The sequence below is a fragment of the Phaseolus vulgaris genome, chromosome 8, assembly GCF_000499845.2.
Source record: "Phaseolus vulgaris cultivar G19833 chromosome 8, P. vulgaris v2.0, whole genome shotgun sequence".
NCBI classification, from domain to species: Eukaryota; Viridiplantae; Streptophyta; class Magnoliopsida; order Fabales; family Fabaceae; genus Phaseolus; species Phaseolus vulgaris.
Window position 1 is genome coordinate 56,650,753 of NC_023752.2, and position 21,562 is coordinate 56,672,314.

General features: G+C 33.9%; 2 protein-coding genes and 1 long non-coding RNA gene across 6 annotated transcripts; 2 read left to right on the forward strand and 1 right to left on the reverse strand.

Annotated features, from left to right (window-relative positions):
* Positions 1–3,441: 3,441 nt before the first annotated feature.
* Positions 3,442–4,051, reverse strand: LOC137825933 (uncharacterized). 4 transcript variants are annotated; one of them, XR_011083377.1, is made up of 3 exons: positions 3,944–4,051; positions 3,760–3,868; positions 3,442–3,630 (listed from the first exon to the last, which is right to left on the reverse strand). It is a non-coding gene; the product is annotated as an uncharacterized lncRNA (long non-coding RNA). The 4 variants fall into 4 exon arrangements; XR_011083375.1 differs by having other exon boundaries at positions 3,442–3,651; XR_011083374.1 differs by having other exon boundaries at positions 3,442–3,655.
* A 6,368-nt stretch (positions 4,052–10,419) lies between these two features.
* Positions 10,420–10,992, forward strand: LOC137825388 (uncharacterized). The gene has a single exon (XM_068631061.1). It carries the CDS (start codon positions 10,420–10,422, stop codon positions 10,990–10,992), a length of 573 nt encoding a protein of 190 aa, XP_068487162.1.
* A 7,034-nt stretch (positions 10,993–18,026) lies between these two features.
* On the forward strand, positions 18,027–19,125 carry LOC137824497 (FAM10 family protein At4g22670-like). Its single transcript, XM_068630163.1, has 2 exons — positions 18,027–18,190; positions 18,596–19,125. Exons 1-2 carry the CDS (start codon positions 18,088–18,090, stop codon positions 19,030–19,032), a joined length of 540 nt encoding a protein of 179 aa, XP_068486264.1. The 5' UTR covers positions 18,027–18,087; the 3' UTR covers positions 19,033–19,125.
* The last annotated feature ends 2,437 nt before the right edge of the window (positions 19,126–21,562 follow it).

A 21,562-nucleotide genomic window follows, 5' to 3' on the forward strand; every position in this document is an offset into this window, starting at 1 on the left:
TAGTAATTAATTATTTTTTATTTCTAAAGTTAATTTATATTTAAAAAATTTCTTATACTAAGAACAACACATAATATAATAAACAATTTATATGCAAAGGTTCATTAAAATAAAATAAAATGTATCTACACATGATATATAAAGAAAGCAATAATACATAAAAAAAAATCAACAAAATAAAAAATAAAAGAGAGGATAATAAATTAAAAATATAAATATATTTTCTTTAACTAATTATGTCAAGATGGACTCTAAAAGAGTTACTATTGAATTCATGATCTTTTAGTGAAAGAAAATAAACTATGAAATTTTCACCAATACTTATTATAAATAAAAATCGTATAAAAAATTGGTAATGAAGATTAGATTTTTTTTTATAAAAAAAATAAAAGAAATAAACTGAAGTATTTAAGAGATGTTCCAAATTTTTTTAAAAAACTATTGGAGACTTACTTGCTTCAATGGACTATATTTACAAAAAATTTAGAGGTTTTTTATTCATTTTGGTACCTCTATTTCTTAAAATACCAAAAATACCCTTTTTTATTGATTTTTTCATTTTAAAATTTGTGATATGGAAAAACTTTGAATTATGTAATCTAGAATGAGTTTATTTAAAAAAATACATATAATTTAGAAAGTATTTCTGGATTATAAAATCTGAAAGATATTAAAATATATATATATTTCTAAATTGTAGAATCTAAAATATATTTTTTAATAACAAAATAACATTTTCATCTCACATATGGATATCAATAGAAGTTATGAAGGTTATGAAGAAACAACCTTCCTTGATGATTCAATGTGCTATACAACCAACCAATTATCACCAAAACTTCATAAAAGCCACATGAAAATAGATCCATACAATGGCTTAAACACAATTTTTTAAATAAACTTTTAACATTCTATAACGTCTATCGTAAAAATGGTTACCATAATTAATTAAATATATTATTATATTTTAGAAACATTTATCTCACCGTAAAAATTTAAAATAATAATTTATTATTTTTAAATTAAATAAATTGTTATTACTATCATTATAAGAATTATGATATAAGATATATAGATGTTAGTATTATATTATTAGACCTATTAATTAAATTCATCAATATTGGCACAATTAGAGAGGATACAAAGTTGTTTAACCCATACCAAATGGTAAAAAGAACAGGATGTGAATTTACATTTTCTGATCTTTTGGTGTTTTCTCTCTACTTTAAAATATATCAATTTTAATATTTTAAAATATATCAAAATTAATACAGCATTAATATATATATATATATATATATATATATTAATATGAATTGTTAAAAAGCGATTTTAACACTAATCTGGAGAATAATTGGATGCTTTTCATTACATGATATCCATACCTATATTCTTACTTTGTTTATTATACTGTAATTCAAAGACAAACAAAGAATGTATATTTCAATAAAAATTAATAACCTTAAGTTGTGGTTATCTCAGTTTTTGTGATCTTTGCATTTGATTTAGGCAAAATATTATATTTAGAGTAAACACTATTAAAAAAAAATATTAATTAGGATATACTTATATAATGCAAGTACCTAAATCATTTTTAATAGCTAATCTAATATTTATTTGAGGGTTGTTGGGAGTTTATTGAGCAATAAGAATAACCATGCAATACTAACCAGTTAAGGGATGTCACGAGTAGTATTTTGAGCCTAAATAACACGTGCTTTTTTTTAACATCATGTAACATATATGAAATAGTTAATGTTGTATTTAGTGATTACTTAACATATTTATGAACTAAAGTGTATTAACCTTCCATTTCTAAATCTTAAACCCTAAACTTCACAACTTTAAACGTACAAACATCAAGATTCTTCATTAATTGTTGTGTATAGGATTTTCACCTCCTTTTGTTCCAAAAACATACGTTGTTAATTTTGACTTCAATTGGTGAAATTTTATGGCAATCGGAGAAAGAACTTTCGATTTTAGTATCCCTACATTAAAGATATCAAAATGCATCTACATGGCAAAAGAACAAAACTTTCAAATAATAATCATGATCAATATAATACATATAACAACAATAAAATTATGTCCATTACCAAAATATCCTACAAGATCATGTTTCAATCAAACTTAAACATATGATCCCATGAAGGTACTAGACTATAAATCTTCTCACTTGCAGTCATTCCAAGATAGCTACTAAAAATTGATGCATTTGGCTCGGTATGGTGGACCCTCTCGTAGATTTTGAGGAGTTGACATCTAAACTAAATGGAGCTTTATCATCATTCATATTTATGTTTAAATATAACATACATAATCCTTAACCTGATAATTTAATAAACAAAAAAATTCATACAAAATTAACAAAATTCATACATTACGTGTGTAATGGTCATATGTATCTTCCTTGTCATGTGATCTTTAATGGGAGATCATAACCAATGAATATTGGTAACACTGTTGTGGAGAGCTGAATTATTGATATCTCTCAATTAAGTCAGGAAGGGGGAGAATTGTTGGGATCCCTCTTTAATTTAATGGGAGATTATGACCAATGAATATTAGTAACTGATCTATTGAATATATTCAATAATGGTCATTCAAAAGTTTTTTTTGAATTTGTAACTCTCTCTTGAAAATGTAATGAGCATTAATCTCTTTATGAAGAAGTCTTCCTCTCATTCTCTATACACAAGGAACTTCTGAGGAAGAGAAAAAATGAAGTAAGTGAGAAGAGCAACATAGAGAGAAAAAGATAGAGTAGATATCCATTACCATAATGGTGAGATTAGAAATCCTAGTGAGATGCTAGAGGAACTTTGTATTCCATCATTGTTGGGTGAGATTGAGTATTATCCTCATAGAGTGAGATAAACAAACACTACAAAAAAAAAATTATTAGATTGGGCCAAAGGCGGACACTAATCACAAAAAGCCCACGCAAAGATGCAATTAACGTGGGCTTTGCCTTCACACAACTTTGAAGCTAATATCCCCATCGGAAAAAAAAAAGTGTCGGGTGAGTGGCGTCGCAATAAGTTGGCTTGCGTGGGTTTTGCCTACAAGTTGCCAACACAAAAAAAATTACAAATGTTAACTTAAGCGGGGGCTTAGCCTTGGGCAGAAAGTGAGGGCTTAGGCTTAGCTAGGGGGACAATAAAATTAGCGTGGGCTTAGCCTTGGATAAGGGGACAATAAAATTAAAAATAAAGCTTGGGCTTAGCCTTGGATAGTGGCACAATAAAATTAGAATAAAACGAGAGTTTGACCTTGGTAAAGTGACAATGAAATTAGAATGGGCTTAACCTTAGATATGTGAACACATAATTTTTTTTTTGTATGCACTATTTTTGGCAGCTATTGAACTCCACTTTTAAATAAAAGTTTAGATTTTAAATATTAAATATTAATATTTTTTAATTTTATTAGAACAAAACATAACAACCTAACCTAAGTCCATTAGAGCAATCCAAATTGCATAGGTACAAAGATTCCATGACTGCAGCATCAAAAGAACACATTCTAAGCAACTGGAAGACTAACCATAAATCAAAACCATGCCATATAAAACACTGGAGGTTAGCTTAGCTTAAGCTTATGTTTGTCCCAACGCTTCTTCTTCTACTACCTTTCAAAACCATTCCACTACCTAAGCATCCACCTAGGTATTAGTGATCCAGAAGACGCTGTTATACCCATGGCTCCTCACTCTAATGAAAAAAATCAAGATAGAAACGAAGCGAGAAAACTCACAGTAGAACGAGGCACAACTCTGTTGCGGAAGCAAAAACGAGGGTTCGCCAACGCCGAAAGCGTGGCCGCGAGGCTTGTTCCTCCACAATCCCAATCCGCCACAAAGAGCCTTGAGCCACGAAACACGAATTAGTTACTGTAGAGGTCGAGATGGATTGAAAACGAAAGGAAATGTGAAACTTACGGTGTTAGGGCACAATGCTTGAATGCTCTCCGTCGCAATGCTTGAATGCTCTCCGTCGTCGCAATGCTTGAATGCCTCCGTCAATGCTTGAATGCTTTCGAATGTTGTGGGTTTAATAAGGATGTGTACTGTCTTTGTAAAAGTTTACATTATTAATTTCTCTTTTGCATGACTTTTAAAGGTGTTATTATTATTATTATAAAAATCAACAAGCATGCCATATATGTGATAGAATGACTTTGTAAAAGAAGGTTTTACATTTAGGGCTTGTATTAGTTATTCTAAAATTATTCTGTTAATAATAAAATTGCAATTATAACATGAAAAGTTAATAATACTAATTTATAATTCAAAAAATGATGAAAAACAATATTATAATCTTAAAAAGGGATGATTACAAACTACAGCATCCTATATCATAAATATTAAAAAACTAGAAATATACACACATATATAAAATTCATGTACCTGTAAAATTCGAAATCCAATTAGTAATCAATTTTAAAATTCAAGATAATAGTCAAATATGTTGTAGAGTAAATATTATATATTTTTAGATCTCTTATTATAATATGATAATTACTATTATTTTACCGTGTAATGATAAAAATAAATATTTGAAACAAATATGGTTATTACTACATAACATGTTTAAAAATAAATATCTAATTTTCATCGAATAAAAGTATTATTTTATTGTTTTAACAGCTGTTAAGTTATGATATTATTGTTTTATCATTACTTATATCATTCATTTGACATTGATTTAATCCTCTAATTTTAATATCAAGTTTCCTAAATAGTAAAAAAATAGTCTTTAAAATATTTATTTCATATATAACAAATCTTAAAATGATAAATTTACTACCAGTTGCTATACTGATGTTTTGTTCTGTTCTTGTACTTTCAGGGACATCAAATGCATCAGAACATAATATGGACGAGGATTTTTCTCCAGTAGATGTGGATGTAAATTTAGTAAAAAGCTTTCTTGATTCCTTTTCTTCCCAACAAGGCCTTCCTGTTCCGGCTTCTAATTTGCTCGGCCTCATGGGGGTGCAGTTACCACAAGATACAAAGAAGGGCAATTGAAGATACTGAAATATATGTGAGAATGTTGCTGATGCCTCATGAGGAAAAGTGGAGTGAAGTAAGTAGGAGAGAATTCTTCAGAATTGAAAAATGAAAGAAAAATTAAAATTAATTATTAGTGTGTAATTTGCGAGGGCTTAACTTTGACATTATTTAAATTTAATTTTAAAACTTTTAGCGTGGGCTTAACCTTCAAATATTTAAATTTTAATTATTTTTATAATTTTAGTAGCTGCCCTTTCAGCAACGCAACCATTATTTTTATTTTTATTTTTTATTTTTTTTAAATTTACCTGGGAATAACTCACACTTTCCTCACACCTTATTTAATTTATTTTAATAATGAAGGTTTAGTGAAGGTTTAATGGACACTATTTAGTGTCCACTTATGACCTTCAATATTTGTTTGCAGCTAAATTAAGATTTTCTTGTAATGAAATATTGTAATCCCAGTTTCATAGTTGAGACATTTTTTGGACTAGATCTCGTTGGTTTTACGTAAGATTTACTTCTCAGGTTGAGGAAATTTTCTCACGTTAAATTTTTTTTTGTCTCATTATTCTAATTTTTATTATTTACTTATTGTTTCTGAAAGTGCCCATTTTATATTTACACCAAAGAAAAAAATTAATTCTAAATTTTTCCAACACGTTGATCTTTATTATCGTCACCAATATTTTTGCAATAAGAAATAACAATACTAAAAACATTTTTTTTAATTCCAGATAGAAGAAAACAAAAAATAAAACTACATAGTTGTAATATTGCACCAATTATAAACATATTTAACCCTAGATAAAACGTACATTATTCATTCAATAAAATAAAAATGTGGAAAATAATTAAAATTATAACTAAGCATAATTAATAAAAAATAAATTTAAATTTTAATAACGGTCTTCAAAAAAATATATTAAAGTATTTATTTCCTTTCAAGAAAGGCTTTTTTAAAGTAAACCTAATTTACATGACCAGACAAATACTTTAACAACAAATAAAAAGGAGTGAGTTAAGGTAGTCGGTCTGTGAGCGGATTTTGCCGCCTCTTTAGGCAATTAGAGGTTATTATCATATTGTTGTTATAATTAGCATATCAATTAGTGTATAGGGTCATCTTTGATTAAAAAAAACTTCAGATTTTGTGGGCGGCTTTCACGAATGTCAAGTGGTTATTAGCAATTTTTTTTATCATACACATACATAATATATATATATTGTTTGTAAGAGATTATGGATCCATTTATTCTAAAAATTAGTGAAATGTTCAAAGTAATTAGATGATAAGTACATTTAATTCTCTTTTAGAAAAAAAAGAATAATTTTCTTTCTCTTCTTTATTAATATATTTCAGACACCAAATTGATTTATATAAAAAATATTACTTTAATTTAGATAAAAGTATTAATTACACATAGTTATATATATATATGTATATAGATAGATATACTTATTTATGACATTTTTGTTATAATTGATATTATATATAGAATAACTAAATAAGAAAGTTTAATTTATTAAAACTATTAACATCTACAATATTTATTTATATCTTAATTATTTTGTTAAATAACTTAAATTTTAATTCTTTAAAATATGAGTTAATGAATCGTAACAAATAATATATATATATATATATATATATATATATTAAAAAGAATGTAACTATATATAATTAAAAAATTTATATTTTTAAAATAAAATGGAATTGATAAACAAATATAATATAAGATCATTTTCTTATAAAATATGGATAATATAGATTGGTAGGTTACAATTATTTTAACACTTTGGATAATTTCTTTTATAAAAATAAATCTACTATTGACTCTTCAAATTCTGAATTAATATGCTGCAGCACCAATTAAAAAAAAATCCCATACTTGTCCCTCCTTTTGCTATATATATAGTATACATTTTTCACTAATTTTGTCCTCATTAAACATATTTCATTTGCAGATGGATTTGAAGATAGCAAGACTGATCTTAGGCCTCTTGACCATACTCTTAATTTCTTCAGAGGTGGCAGCCAGGAATTTGAAAGAGGGTGAACTACATATCATTTTCTTATATTTTTTTTCATGAGTATTTTAAGAAAATATTAAATATAAATTTAAAGTTTAAACTAGAGATAAAAATAAATCTAGTATTATAATACTAACTCTTTTAAAAAAATAAATATTTAATCTTAAAAAAATAGTTAAATTTTTTAATTTATAGTAAATTTATGAAAATATATTATTAATATAGTTGTATTGTAAACATTTTATAATGTTTTATTCACTTAAATATTTCCCCTGCAATTATACATTTTCTTACTCTTTACGATCCTATGTGAGTGATATTCATAATTTTGTTTCAGTCCTCCCTCACAAATTCATTTCTGTATAGTAAATTATTGATGAGTGTGCAGGTGAGGTTGTAACAGAGAAAAATAAAGTGGGTGACGCCAAATTCCTCGACGGTGATAGTATCCGACTACTTGGTGGTGGTTTCCGACTACTTGGTGGTGGTTATGATGGCCAATCAGGTGGTGGTGGCCCCCCTACATATGGATTCGACGCCAATTGCAGGCATGGCTGTTGTTACCCGACGTTGCTAGGACGTTGCTTAAGTTGCTGTGCCAATTGAGACACTGCACTTCATAATATATTTCATTAATAAAATCTCGTGGGTAACAAAGAGAGGCCTCTCTTGTTCCCAATCCATTGATTGTATAAAAAATTAAGGTTATTAATGTATATTTATCCTTTCATAAAAAAAAATATTATCAATATCATTACTCTTCCAAAATTATAATGATATTGAATAACATAATCACTGTGTCTCTGTGAATTGTTTCAGACAAAACTGAAGCTGCACACTTTGTTATTAATGGTGACTTTATTTGTACTGTTATTATTACTATATTTATACATTATCTTTTTATCATCTTCTCTATTCGCATGTTTCTCCTTCATAGCAAAGTATAGTATTTTCACGTGAGCAAAAAGAAATTACTTATTTTACACAAGTTATAAGAATTTATTTTTATCAGCAAAATTAATTTATATAAGTATATCTATTTACAGAAACAAGAATGTTTTGTTAACACCTTCTATCTACTAACACAGATTTGACGCTGCGTTAGATACTAATTCTTCTAAATGAAAGGAGGGGAGGGCTGGAGAAACGGCGGAAACGGAGGGCAGAGCTGGAGGAATGGTGGGAACAAAGGACGCTCAGACCGGCATGGAGACCATGGAGTTGCAAATGATTGTACAACTTTCTTCTTTTCGAATTTCCCAAGCCATTACGGGGAGCTAGATATGTTCAAGGTGTTCCAAAAGTGGGCAAGAGTGAAAGAAGTCTTTATCTCATGAAGACTAAATAAATGGGGGAGGAGGTTCGGGTTCGTGAGGTTCTTTGGTGTGAGAAATGTGGGTTGTTTGGAGAGGGATCTGGACCAGCTATATGTAGGGGATCGGAAGCTCTTTGTGAATGTACCAAAATACTGTAAACAACAATCTGAACCAAGAAGGATGGAGCAGAGGGTCTCGCAAGTACCAAACAGGGAGAGGAAGGAGGAAACAAGGAAGCAAGATCAGCAGGATAATGAGCTTAGTCGGGAACAGAGAAGGGCGGAGAAGTGGGTGGAGAAGAGTGGAAACAGGTCCTACGCTGAAATTGTAACAGGTGACTCCCAAGAACAATGGAAGGGTCCGAGCATCAAAGTGCAACAACTTACCATGCCATGGATGGAAACAAGTGTTGTGGGGAAGCTTCGAGAAGACATGCATGTGGACCGGCTAGGGGAGGAGTTAGTGAAAGGGGGTATGAACATGGTTAAAGTGAGGCTTTTGGGGGACAACTTAGTCTTGCTTACTCCAAGAGCAGGGGAGAACATGGAGGACGTTATAAAGCTTAATAAGGAATGGGCTGATAGAGTGTTCGTTAGTTTTAAACCTTGGTCGAATGCCATTGGCCCAAGCCATAAGACAGTGTGGGTGAGGTGCTACGAGCTGCCGTTCTCTTTCTGGAGCAAGGATTGTTTCACCAAAGGCTGTTGATGAGTCCACTGTGTCATGGGAAATTTTAGAATATGCTCGCTTACAAGTACGTATCTTAAAATTTGAGAGTGCTAAGATGGCGAAATGTGTGCAGGTCAATAACCATCTATGCAACATTCTTATAGAGGAGGAACCCCCGGAGCTCTATGAAGATAGGAATAAGGGCAATCATCTCTCATACGATTCTTCTGACAGCGTGTCCTCCACAGAAACCTATATAGAAGAAACAGATTTCTCTGTGATCAACGGTGAGGAGGAGAACAGACTCTGGGATGCGGAGGTTAGCCATTCAAAAGGGGAGGAGGAAGGGGAAGAGAGAAAGGAAGAAGATGAACAGTGTTCACATAGGACAAAATTGCTATCTACGGGCTCTCTGTCGGAAAGTACTGGAGGACAGTGGAAAGCAGAAAAAGCAATAACGAAAGCGGAAAGTAATGGGCATAAGGGATTGGGAGGAGTTGACTTGTCCCCTGATTCTGGTTTTGGGGGCTATGCAGCTCTTTTAAGGTCTTCTGAACAAGCTGACTTGGCAAAAGTGGTTGTGGACGTGGAGTGTAATAATAAACCAAATGAAAATCATGGGGTGTTGGGCCTTGAGAAAGTGGAGGCCCGTATAGCAGAGGGATGACCCTCTTTTGTAGCCCAGCAAGCAGTGGAAGATGGTGGGTCTGTGGTCAGGGCAGTGGAAGAGGAATCTCGACAAAGGGATCTTTCTAATACCACACACATGCCGCGTGGAAGCCCCATAGGAGGAACGAGAATGAGTGATAGCAAAGGTGAACATATGGCATTTTCAGAAGGCAGAATCCCAGGGGACCGTGAGCCATTGAGTGGTTCGTTATCCTGGTCAAGGGAGACTAACGGGATGCAGTGCGAGAACGGAGATGGTAAAGATGGTGGAGAGGTAGGAGTCAAGCTACCAGGTACGCTGCCCTTACCTAGTCTTGTAGGAAATGACGGGGCAAAGGTGAGAAGTAAGACTTTTTCTCCACCACGAAGGAGGAAGAAGAAAGAACTCGCAGAATTGGGTGATCCTTTCTCTCAACTGAGACGGTCGTCAAGGCTGAAGGGTAGACGTAACCAGGCGGTATCATCGTCTAGCAATAGAATCGAGATATCCTTGGCTTCTATTTCTGATAAGGATATTCACAATTGCAATCTTCGCAAGCAATATCCGTGTGTCATGGAGGAACCACCCAATCTATGGGAGATTGGAAAAAAGTGTGGGCTGGCTTGTCGAAAGGATGAAGAGGAGGTAATAAAAGAATATGGAAGTATGGAAGCAAGAGACGTGGAGGTCCGGAACTGTCATAAGGAGGGTATTGAGGAAAGTATCCCATGATAATTGTGAATCTGAATATTAGAGGTCTGGGGGGAAGTACCAAAGCTAGGTACATGAGGCAAATTATAGCGTGTGAGGGAGCGGAATTTGTATGTATACAAGAAACGGAAGCTAAGGAGCTATCAGATACTAAGTGTTATTCCGTGTGGGGGGATAACAAAATTGGATGGCTACATTATGAAGGTGATAATGGTAGTGGAAGCTTGTTGTCGATGTGGTATAAAGAAGCTTTCAATTACATGAGTCACTTGATGGGGAAGGGTTTCATAGTAGTTTTTGGTAATTACCTCAAATTCAATATCACTTGCGCAGTGGTAAATGTTTACGCCAACTGCAATTTGAATGACAAGAAGATGCTCTGGACGGAATTGTCTAATATCAAAGCTAACTCACAGGTTACGGTATGGTGCTTCTGTGGGGATTTTAATGCCATAAGAAGTCGTAGTGAAAGGAAAGGAAGTCAGGGCAGGGATGATCACTCAAGCGAGATTAGAGGTTTTAATACGTTCATTGATTCTAACCTCCTTCTTGATCTTCCTATTGTGGGGGAAAAAATTTACATGGTTTAAATCTAATGGGTCGGCAAAGAGCAGACTTGACAGAGTGCTTGTTTCTATGGAGTGGATGGACAAATGGCCCATGTGCAAACAGTATGTGCAACCCAGGGAAGTCTCTGATCATTGTGCTATAGTGGTGAAGTCGATGGATAAAGATTGGGGCCCGAGGCCCTTTCGAACCATTGATGTCTGGCTTACAGAGAGGGGCTTCAGTGAGATGGTGAAGAATAATTGGAACTCCTACTCTATTCAGGGGAATGCTTTTGTAAAGTTTAAAGAGAAGCTGAAGTGTCTGACGAAGGACCTAAAAGTATGGAACAAGGATGTGTTTGGCAACATTAATACAAGTAAGAGGAGGAGTTTACAAGAAATTGAAGATCTTGATTGTCAAGACTGCAATAGAACCCTTACGGAAGTGGATAGGGTGAGAAGGTGGGAGCTGGTAATACGCATGAAGGAAATCGATAAAAAGTTGGACTCCCTAATATGCCAAAAAGCTAGAGCAAGATGGCTCAAGAATGGTGACTTATGTACCAGGTTCTATCATTCGACTTTGAAATGGAGAGGACTCAGAAACGAAGTAAAGGGTGTCGAGGTTGGGGGCCAATGGTGCGAGGAACCTAGTACTGTACGTTTTGAAGCAAAGAAGCTCTTTGAGAATAGATTCAAGGCAACGAGAGATCTTGGAGTAAGACTTGATGCGGTAGAGTTCAAGTCCCTATCAGCTGAAGAGAATCTGAGTTTGATAGCCAGCTTCATGGAGAAGGAAATAAGAGACATTGTGTGGCAGTGTGAAGGCACTAAGAGCCCAGGCCCTGATGGATTCAACTTTAATTTTCTCAAGAAAAACTGGGAAGTCATGAAGGATGAAGTTGTGACAGCGATGACACTTTTTCACGATTCTGGATGTATACCGAAGGGTTGCAACGCCTCCTTTGTTGCTCTAATACCCAAAGTAAGGGACCCTTCTAAGCTTGAGCAATATAAACCAATCTCTTTAGTGGGGGCTATGTATAAGATTATAGCCAAGGTGCTGGCGGACAGGATCAAGAAAGTCCTTTCTTCTGTAATTGATGAAAGTCAATCGGCATTTCTGAGGGGTAGAGAAATCCTTGACAGTGTTCTCCTGGCTAATGAGGTGGTAGAGGACCTAAGGAGAGGGAGGAGAAGTGGCTTGTGCTTAAAAGTGGACTTTGAAAAAGCTTATGACTCAGTTAGATGGAAATTTCTTTATAACATGCTACATAGGATGGGCTTCCACTATAGGTGGATTAAGTGGATTCGTGGATGCCTACAAAGTGCAACTGTGTCAGTGCTGGTCAATGGGAGTCCAACGGAAGAGTTTAAACCATCCAGGGATCTGAGGCAGGGTGATCCTCTTGCACCTTTCCTCTTTATTGTGGTAGCGGAAGGTCTAGCCGGACTAGTAAGGGAGGCCGTGAAGGCCAATCTGTTAACTGGCCTTAAGGTAGGAAGAAAGGAGTTTGGTCTGAGCTTTCTCCAGTTTGCAGATGACACTTTGTTTCTGTGTGAGAACTCTTTCACCAATGTGGTGACTCTGAAGGCGATCCTAAGAGGCTTTGAGCTAGCTTCAGGTCTAAAAATTAACTTTCATAAGTCAAAGCTAGCAGGTATCAACGTCCTCAGTAGAGATATTGATTGCTATACCAGGACTATGAACTGTTCTCAGATGGGAACACCGTTTAATTATCTGGGCCTTGAAGTGAGGGGTAATCCAAGGAAGAAAAAGTTCTGGGAGCCTGTTCTGAATAAATTGAAATCAGGACTGAGTGTATGGAAAGGGAGATTCTTATCTATGGCAGGTAGAATATGCCTAATCAAGTCTGTCATCACCGCAATACCACTCTACTACCTGTCCTTGTACAAAGCACCAGAGTCGGTATGTAAAAGCATTATCAGTATCCAAAGGAGGTTCATGTGGGGATGGGGAAAGGATAACTAACCGATTTCATGGGTTAGTTGGAAAATCATATGTAAACCACGGGAGGAAGGAGGTCTCGGCATTCGAGACATTAGAAAGGTTAATGTGGCGCTCTTAGCTAAGTGGAAGTGGCGTTGTATATTTGAGGAGAAAGGGAAATGGAAAGAGTGCCTGGAATCAAAGTATGGTATGGAGCAGGATGTAGATCACACACCACTGAAACTCCAATTGTGGTGGTGGCGAGATTTAATGTCTGCAGGGAGGGAGAAGGCGACGGATCGTTTCAAAAAGAAGTTGGATGGAATGTAGGGTGTGGAGATAAAGCGAGATTTTGGGAGGATGTGTGGGTTGGAAATACTAATCTCAAAACCTTGTATCCTAGATTGTTCTCTTTGTCGTTGAACAAGGGCCAAAAGGTGGGTGAGGTTGGTGTATGGGAGGAATCTGTGGGGCGTTGGAAGTTAAGATGGAGACGTGATAGGTTTGAGTGGGAGATCCCCTTGGAAACCGACCTGCGAATACATATTTCAAGGGTTAGTGTAATAAAGGATGAAAATGATAGGCAGGTGTGGAAACGTGGTGAATCCGGGAGGTTTACGGTAAGATCTGCTTATGAATGCATAGAAGAGATCGGAAGGGGTCCACAAATCTTGGGTTTCGGGTATCTGTGGAAGATTAAGGCATTCCCTAACATGATGGTCACAGCTTGGAGAGTACTTTGGGGGAGAATACCAACAAGAGAGGGCCTGAGTAGGAGAGGGGTGATGATGAACTCGGTAGCATGCAGCCTTTGTCAGTCTGAGGAGGAATCATGTCAGCATCTCTTTTTGGAGTGTGAACATGCGTGGCGTGTATGGGCTTTGTGCTTTAGATGGGTAGGTATCCTGTCTGTCCAACATAATAATCTTATGATCAATTTTGAGAGCTTTCATTTGGTTCAATGCACCAATAAACAAAATTTGGTTTGGAAAGGAGTGTGGGCAACTGTAGTTCGGTGCATGTGGGAGCATAGAAACTCAATCGTGTTTAACCAAGGAGTTGTAGATGCAGAAGAAGTACTCCAAAACGCTCAGCTTAAAACATGGTTATGGATGAAACACAAGGCACACAATTTTAACTACTCCTTTGTAGATTGGATTTTAAACCCTTTGCCATGCATCAGTAGTGTCAAGTAAATGATGGTAGGTGGAGGTAGTATGTAGGTGCTATACGCAGGAGGAAGAAGGAAACAGAGGTGAACTGCACTCTGTCAGCAGAGGCAAATACAAAGATGATGCATTCTTAGTTAGAATTAATGACCGTGACGAGGGTGGAGGCGTCAGTGGGATGTCGAGGGAGCTTAGCCAGGCTGGTGAGGGGTTGAAAAGGCTAAGATGCCCCCCTAATTGAGAGTTATGGTCTTGGCCCAACTGCAGATATTTTAATGGACGCATATCTGATCTGATGCGGTGCTGAATCTGGAGGAAGGTATATGGTATTGAAGGGGGAAACGTTGCAAGAAGGGGCTATGATATGCTGTAGGTATTCACTGATGAGTGCAGATTCAAGTCCAGCAAGGTTTGTATGAGGCAACTTCTGCTATGTGCTAGGATGTGTGTAACTAGTGTATGGTCTGGAAGATGGGTTGGGTGACTGGCAGTTAGTGTTTGTATGCACACAATGCTAACAATACACTTCATCCAAAATATTATTACTGGACAATCTTAGTCTTAAAGAACTGCAAGTAAGATGTTGTGCTCACGGTCAAGATGAGGGTGCGTGACAGGCTAAAGGGGTGACACTGAGATGAAGGAGGTTTGGTAAGGTGCTCTGTCATGTTGGTGAACATGATTAAAAGTTGTTGTAACTGTTATTGGTGATGAGTGTTGGTCATGAGGAATATCTCAAATCTGAAGTTGTAGGTAACAACTTTATTAGCAGTCTCATGGTGGAGCTAGGATGTCTGTTGGAGCTGGACTCATGAACCTTATGCAGGTTCAGGTCTTATGATTATTACGCAGGTGTAGTTTTAGGGGTTTTGGGGATGTGAGGACGGAATGCTATGTCGAAACGCAATTGATGCGTTTGTCATGCCTATAAATGAATCCAATTGATGGTTGCTCTGGAGTTAGGACTGGTCTAAAGTGTAGAATAGGAGAGGTGCTAGTGGAATATGGTTCTAGCTCTCAAATGTTGGGCTGGTGAGCTGCTATCATAATCTTTTGTGTTTTGAATCTGATTTCTTCTGAAAACTGCTTATGGTTAAACGCTTTCCTTCCATTCAATGGAGAGGCAGCCATAATTTGCTGGTTGTGGTTGAAGCGTGTTGGAAAGGGCAATTTTGATCCTAGTAGTTTGTTAGGTTATGCCCATGCTTTATGCAGTAGTTTTTGGGTGCTCTGAATGTATTAGCCGGTACTTAAGATTTATCTTAACCAGAAGCATTTGTATTATGTATACGGGTTGGGACACCCCTGAAGTGTCCCATTTTAATTTTATTCATTCATTGCTGATAAAAAAAAACAGATTTGACAGTGAAGTTTTTTATAATTCTGATGAGAGTGATGTGACAGTTTTGTAATAGTATAAGGGTTTAACATTTGAGTGCGGATGCGGAAGCGGAAGAGTTTCTAACGAAAGGGAGAAAGAAGCAGCGGCCTCGTCGGAGGGAGGAAGAAAAAAGCAACGGAAAACACAGAACAAGAGAAACACAAACCATAAACGTCTTTCTTTGTCAAGTGTTCAGTGTCATTGAGCCATATATTACACCGGTTAGATGACTTAATCGGTTATCTAACCGATGTAATATGGTTCATACATTACACCCATGGTAGAACTGGACACCCACCCTAGTGGCACACGCAAAACTGGTTACCCGTGTGCCTGTAAGTGGTTACTTTTGTAACGTTTATGGTCACCTACTCTTCATGAAAAAAAATTCAAAAAGTTTTTGAATATGGGTCATATACTACACCCATGGTAGAACTGGACATCCATTTACCAGAACTGGTTACCCAGCCACAGGTTCTTCCACATGTAGTGGCACATGCAAAACTGATTACTTGTGTGCCTGTAAGTGGTTACTTATGCGACGTTTATGGCCACCCACTCTTCATGAAAATATTAAAAAAAAATAGATATGGGTTATATATTACACCAGTTAGATGATTTAATCAGTTAGATGGTTTAATCGGTGTAATATGGGTCATTCTGAGTAAAAAATAATAATATATTACATCGGTTGTTACTAAGAACCGGTGTAATATAATATTTTTTATCCTATTTTGAAGCTCACGCCTCACTGCTCATTTGTGTTACTACCCTATTTTAAATTTGTCACCTCACCAAATACAATCTTACTTTGTCAGGTCATTGTCATGTCTCCAACGTGAAATATGTGTTCCTACGAGACAACTTCAATATATCATGACTCTATTATATATTCTAGTACTGGATTTTCATTCCCTCCAATTATGATTCAACCTTTTACAAAACTATAAAACCTCAGTGTCACCTTCTATAATATTTCACTGCATACTCTGTATTATTGTAGATAATTTTCGTCTTTCCACATTATAGACCACTGCAAAACTTAAACTTGCAGAATCTGTAATCTTCATGCATGTCACTACACCATTCATCATTTTAGGTATATTTTAATTATTATAATAACATTTTTTTCATATAAATGTTACTATAAATAATATAAATATAATATTGTGAAATGTTACTATAAATAACACTAAGCTAATATATTTTGTGAGACTAGAGTTAGAAACTAATTTTCTACATTGTAGTGGTGTAAATGATAGCGATTGGGCTCGTGATTTTGTTGTTGTTGGTTTGTGCATTGGAGTGTTTTTCTATTGACTTTCTAAAGTGCATTGGTTTAGGACTTTATAGGGAAATTTTTATTACAAACTATCACTACCACAATTGGTTGGTCCTATATGGAAAGTATGTTCTAACCTTAAAAATAAATTTCCACAAATGTTATAGCAATTGGACGAGAAATGATGTGGATTGTTGTCTCGGAGTGAAGGATGTTGATAGTGAGAAGAAAGAATTGAAACATGCTTCATGCGAAGATTAAGTTGACAAAACTTTCGGTGAGAGTTGTCCAAAAACTACATTAGAACCTCATCCATTACAATTGCAAGAGATGACGATTAGTATATACCGAGTCATTGATGAGCAGTGAACTAAACCCTTCAACCCAATAGAAGAGAAGAAGAATAGAATCAAAACATAGGAAAAACATGACCTAAACGGCTACATAAATTGGACAAATATGATTCTGTCATTATAGAGTTGTTTCGAATGTAATTACATGTGTCCAACTCTCTCTACCAAGTCACGCACTTAACAACGTCAATAAAAATTTAATCGTGAATCAAATTGAGTTATTTAAAAAAATTTAGGATCACATTAAACAAAATAAAAACTAAAGAACCGAATTAAAATTAATTGATATTTAATAAATTTTTAGTGTTTATTCTATTTATTTATTGAAATTATTTAAAAATAAATAAAAATTATCACTGGGAAAATTCTATTAAAAACGCCATTGAAGCAAGTTTTCGGTTTTTCTGTCGTTTATGAATCTTATTTTCAAAACGAATTTCAATATGGAATTTTTAATCAAATTTCATATACCGTGATTGATAGTTTAAAGGGAACATTGATCATTTTTCAACTATTCTACTAATTATGTAAAATCAATTAAAAATATCCTATTTTTAAATTTATTGTTCCGAATCCAACTAGGCAGTTACAATTTTGAAATTCTGTGAAGAATAAAAGAGTTATATATTCCTCGTATATAAATTTTAAAACTGCATATATTTAAATGCTTTATGGCCAAAGGTAATATATGGTATCAAACTAGCATGAGGTGTCTAATATAGCACGTACACGTAGTCACTTACAGTAATTGCTGTACTTCAATGTCACACAGCCTACAACTAACCAACCATTGAAAATGAAGAAAGATATTGAGCTGGAGATGAAGAACAAGTGGGTTAGAAAATAATGAATTTGTACCCTATACGGCGCCCATTAAGAGGGTGCCAACTTTTCCCTGATCCTCTCTATATAATAATAGAGTATTTCCATTGATTTTCTCATCCTTATTACTTAACAAATAATCTCATTTGAGTATATGTGTCATAATTTACTCCAGAAAGATGGGTTCCAAGACCAAGATACCATTACTTATCCCAGGTCTGCTGGCCATCCTCATTTTCATTTCCCCAAAGCTGGCAATGGCAGCTAGGAATTTTGAAGAGGGTGAGTTATATTCATTTTGCCTCATATATACTCTTGGGTATTTTAAAGTAAGAGATGTTAAGTATTTTCTTTAAAACAATAGTTAATAATTTTAAAATATAATATATATATATATATATATATACTCACTAATATTTTTTTGTCATTATAAACTTTTTGTAATTGTGTTTCTTCTTTTATCCTTGTATTTTCTTATACAGTGTCATTATAACTTTTTAAAATTTTGTTGTTGTCCTTACAATATGTCTTGTTGTCCTTACTCATCTTTTTCTTTCTCATCCTCATTCACATTTATCATTTTCTTTCCCTTCCCCTCCGATCCCTCACAAGTGCGTGTATATATATATGTATGGTTTGCGAAATTCATTTTTCTTGGTTAATTGACTTAAGAATTCATGCTTGCAGGCGAGGTTGTTAAAGAGACAAATGAAGTAGGCGATGCCAGATTAGTAGATGATATTTCAATCCCAGACATACTTAATGGAGTTGTTGGTGGCGTTATTAATGGCATTGTTGGTAGCATCCCGGGGATCAGTGGTGGCATCCCGGGCATCAGTGGTGGCATCCCGGGCATCAGTGGTAGCATCCCAGGCATCAGTGGTGGCACCCCGGGCATCACTGGTGGCATCCCGGGCATCACTGGTGGCATCCCGGGGATCAGTGGTGGCATCCCGGGCATCACTGGTGGCATACCTAGATATGGTGGCATCCCTAGATATGGTGGCTTCTTTGGTGGTGGCTATCCAGGTCAAGGAGGATATAGAGGGGGACTGGATTGCCCTTATAGCTGTTGTGTTTCGGCATTTGAAGGTGGTTATTGCACACGCTGCTGCACAATCTGAGGATTTTGACCCACAAATAAGACAATGTAGTTCTACTTTTTTTCTTTAATCAGCCAAATAAATTTTATATAAATATCAAATAATTTGTCATAACAGAGATTTTACTTCTGTTCATTGAAAAAAGAGAACATGATTATACAAGATTAATAGCCAGACCCTAAAACGTTTTTTCTCAATTCCAGAACCAAATCAATCATCAATCAACATAATGAGAAAGGGAAATGAGAAAACACCCAACCATGTTTAAACACAGAAGGATTAAGCATAAAAACTCACCTAGAGCCAACTCAGGATCATCAGTAGCTGCTTCAGACATATCTATCTTTCACATCATAGCTAATTGAAGGATCGTCCACTGACATTGCAAGAGCCTGCTGTAGCAGAGCATTCTCATTGTCCTGTTTTCAATTGAAAATCAGCTCACGCAGCTCACATACTATTGCCGGACACTCATTTATGGGAAGAATGAAAACAAAACAAAAGAACTGATCCAAATCAAAGCAAGCAGAAGCAAATTATTTGCGGTGGAGGACAGGAACAAACATTCTTTCTATGTTCGAAAGGAAAAAAGGAGGTTTTTTTAATGGAGTTTTTTTTTTCTTTTTATCAAAATAGGGTGGGTTTTAAAAAAAATATAGATTTAGATCTAAAACTGTCAACAGGTGAGATTAGAAGTCAAGTTTCTTGAAAAATGTTCAAAGAAGTTTTAACCATTATACTAGTCAAGTTGTATTATCACATCATGATTTTTATTATACTTATTAGTAAGATTATCAATACTAATATAATTAACATTATTAAATATTATTAATATTAATATTATTAATTTTATCATATTAATAATATATTATACTTATTAGTTATGATTATTATTTAATATTATTATTTATTTATTTATTTTATAATTAATTATATTATAATAATATTTTTAATATTATGTATATAATTATTATGATAATAATTGGTAAGTAATAGAGATTTGTGGGTAATAGTTGCTAGGTAATAGAGATCTGTGGGTAAAAGTTCGTAGGTAATAAAATCCATGGATAATAGATTGTTTGTTACACTATTGAGAAGATTTTAAGCAATATTGTCTTTTGTAAAAAAATGGATCAAGATATAACATTGTGAAGACAATAGTAAACTACGTGAAATTATGAAAACATTGCAAAGTCTTGAAACTTACCAAGAATATGAAATTAAGCAGTGAGAAATCAATGCAAACTACAACCGAAATAAAAGAGTTTATTGATTGAATACTTCATATTGAAAATGGAGATATGAACTTAAATGAGTTGGGATAAACAACTATTGAAATACTAAAAGACATTTTAATTCTACATATTGAACAACCTTTATTATACTTCTTGGTTAAATTTGTTTATCCAGACTACATGCAGAACTCTGATTTTTATTTTGCAGTGTCTTATGAATCTAATTCACACATATGCAAGCATCAACATCAAGCAATGAATGCTACATCCCAAAAATAAGAAGAACGTTGAGTATGGTATCAGAAATGCGAATTGCAGTACTTTGGAGAAAGCTGAATTTATTATTTAGGCTGAATTGGCAAGTTGGAAAGCTTATGTGCTTGAACCTTTATTTTCTTAAAAAAATCAAAAATGGAGTAGCTAGACAATCCATTTCAACAAAAAAAAAGCAAACAACCTTTGAAGGAAAGATATTGTAACGTGTAAAAATGGTTTTTTTTTTTATTGTTTTTGTCCACACCATTTCTATTAGGCATTTTGGTAACTTAATTTTCCGTGTTTGACCTACAATGTAAATTAAGATAAATTTAACCTCACGCCATTTCTTAAGTATTTTCTGTGTTATCTTTTAAACAAAAATGAAATTATACATCAGTATCATGTTTTAAAAATTTTATTGAAGGTGAATATAGGCTATCCAAATAAAATTTTGATTACAGAACAATACTAAAAATATTATTTACAAAACAATAATTACAGAATCTATATGTAATTTTTTTAAGAAAAAATTTGTCGGCTAAAATTTAGAAATGTCAAAATTAGGGAGGAAGAAATACTTTTTTTTAGTGTATTTATTAATTTATGAATTTTAAGTAGTGTTAAAAACTTTAATGAACTTTTGACCTTTAAGCCCTTATTTGGTTCACATCAAGAACTGTTAAGGTGTGTTTGGATTGAGGAGTGGACTTGAGGGAGTGGATTTGAAGTGATTTGAGAGGAAAGTGTGAAGAAAGTAAGGTTGTTTGGATTTAGGTATATGAGAGTGGATTTATGAAAAAAGTTTATTGAAATTTGTGAATGATGTGATAGTTGTTATTTTTTTAAATTTTTTTTAAGAGGTGTAAAATGTAAATTTACAAATTTATCCTTATCTTTTAAAATATTTGAATAATAATAATAAAACAAAATTAATTAATTTATTTTTATTTTTTATAATAATAATATTATTATTACTATTATATAAGTTTAATTTTTATGAAAATAATTATATTTATTATTATTAATTATATTATTAAATATTTGATTAAAATAAAATT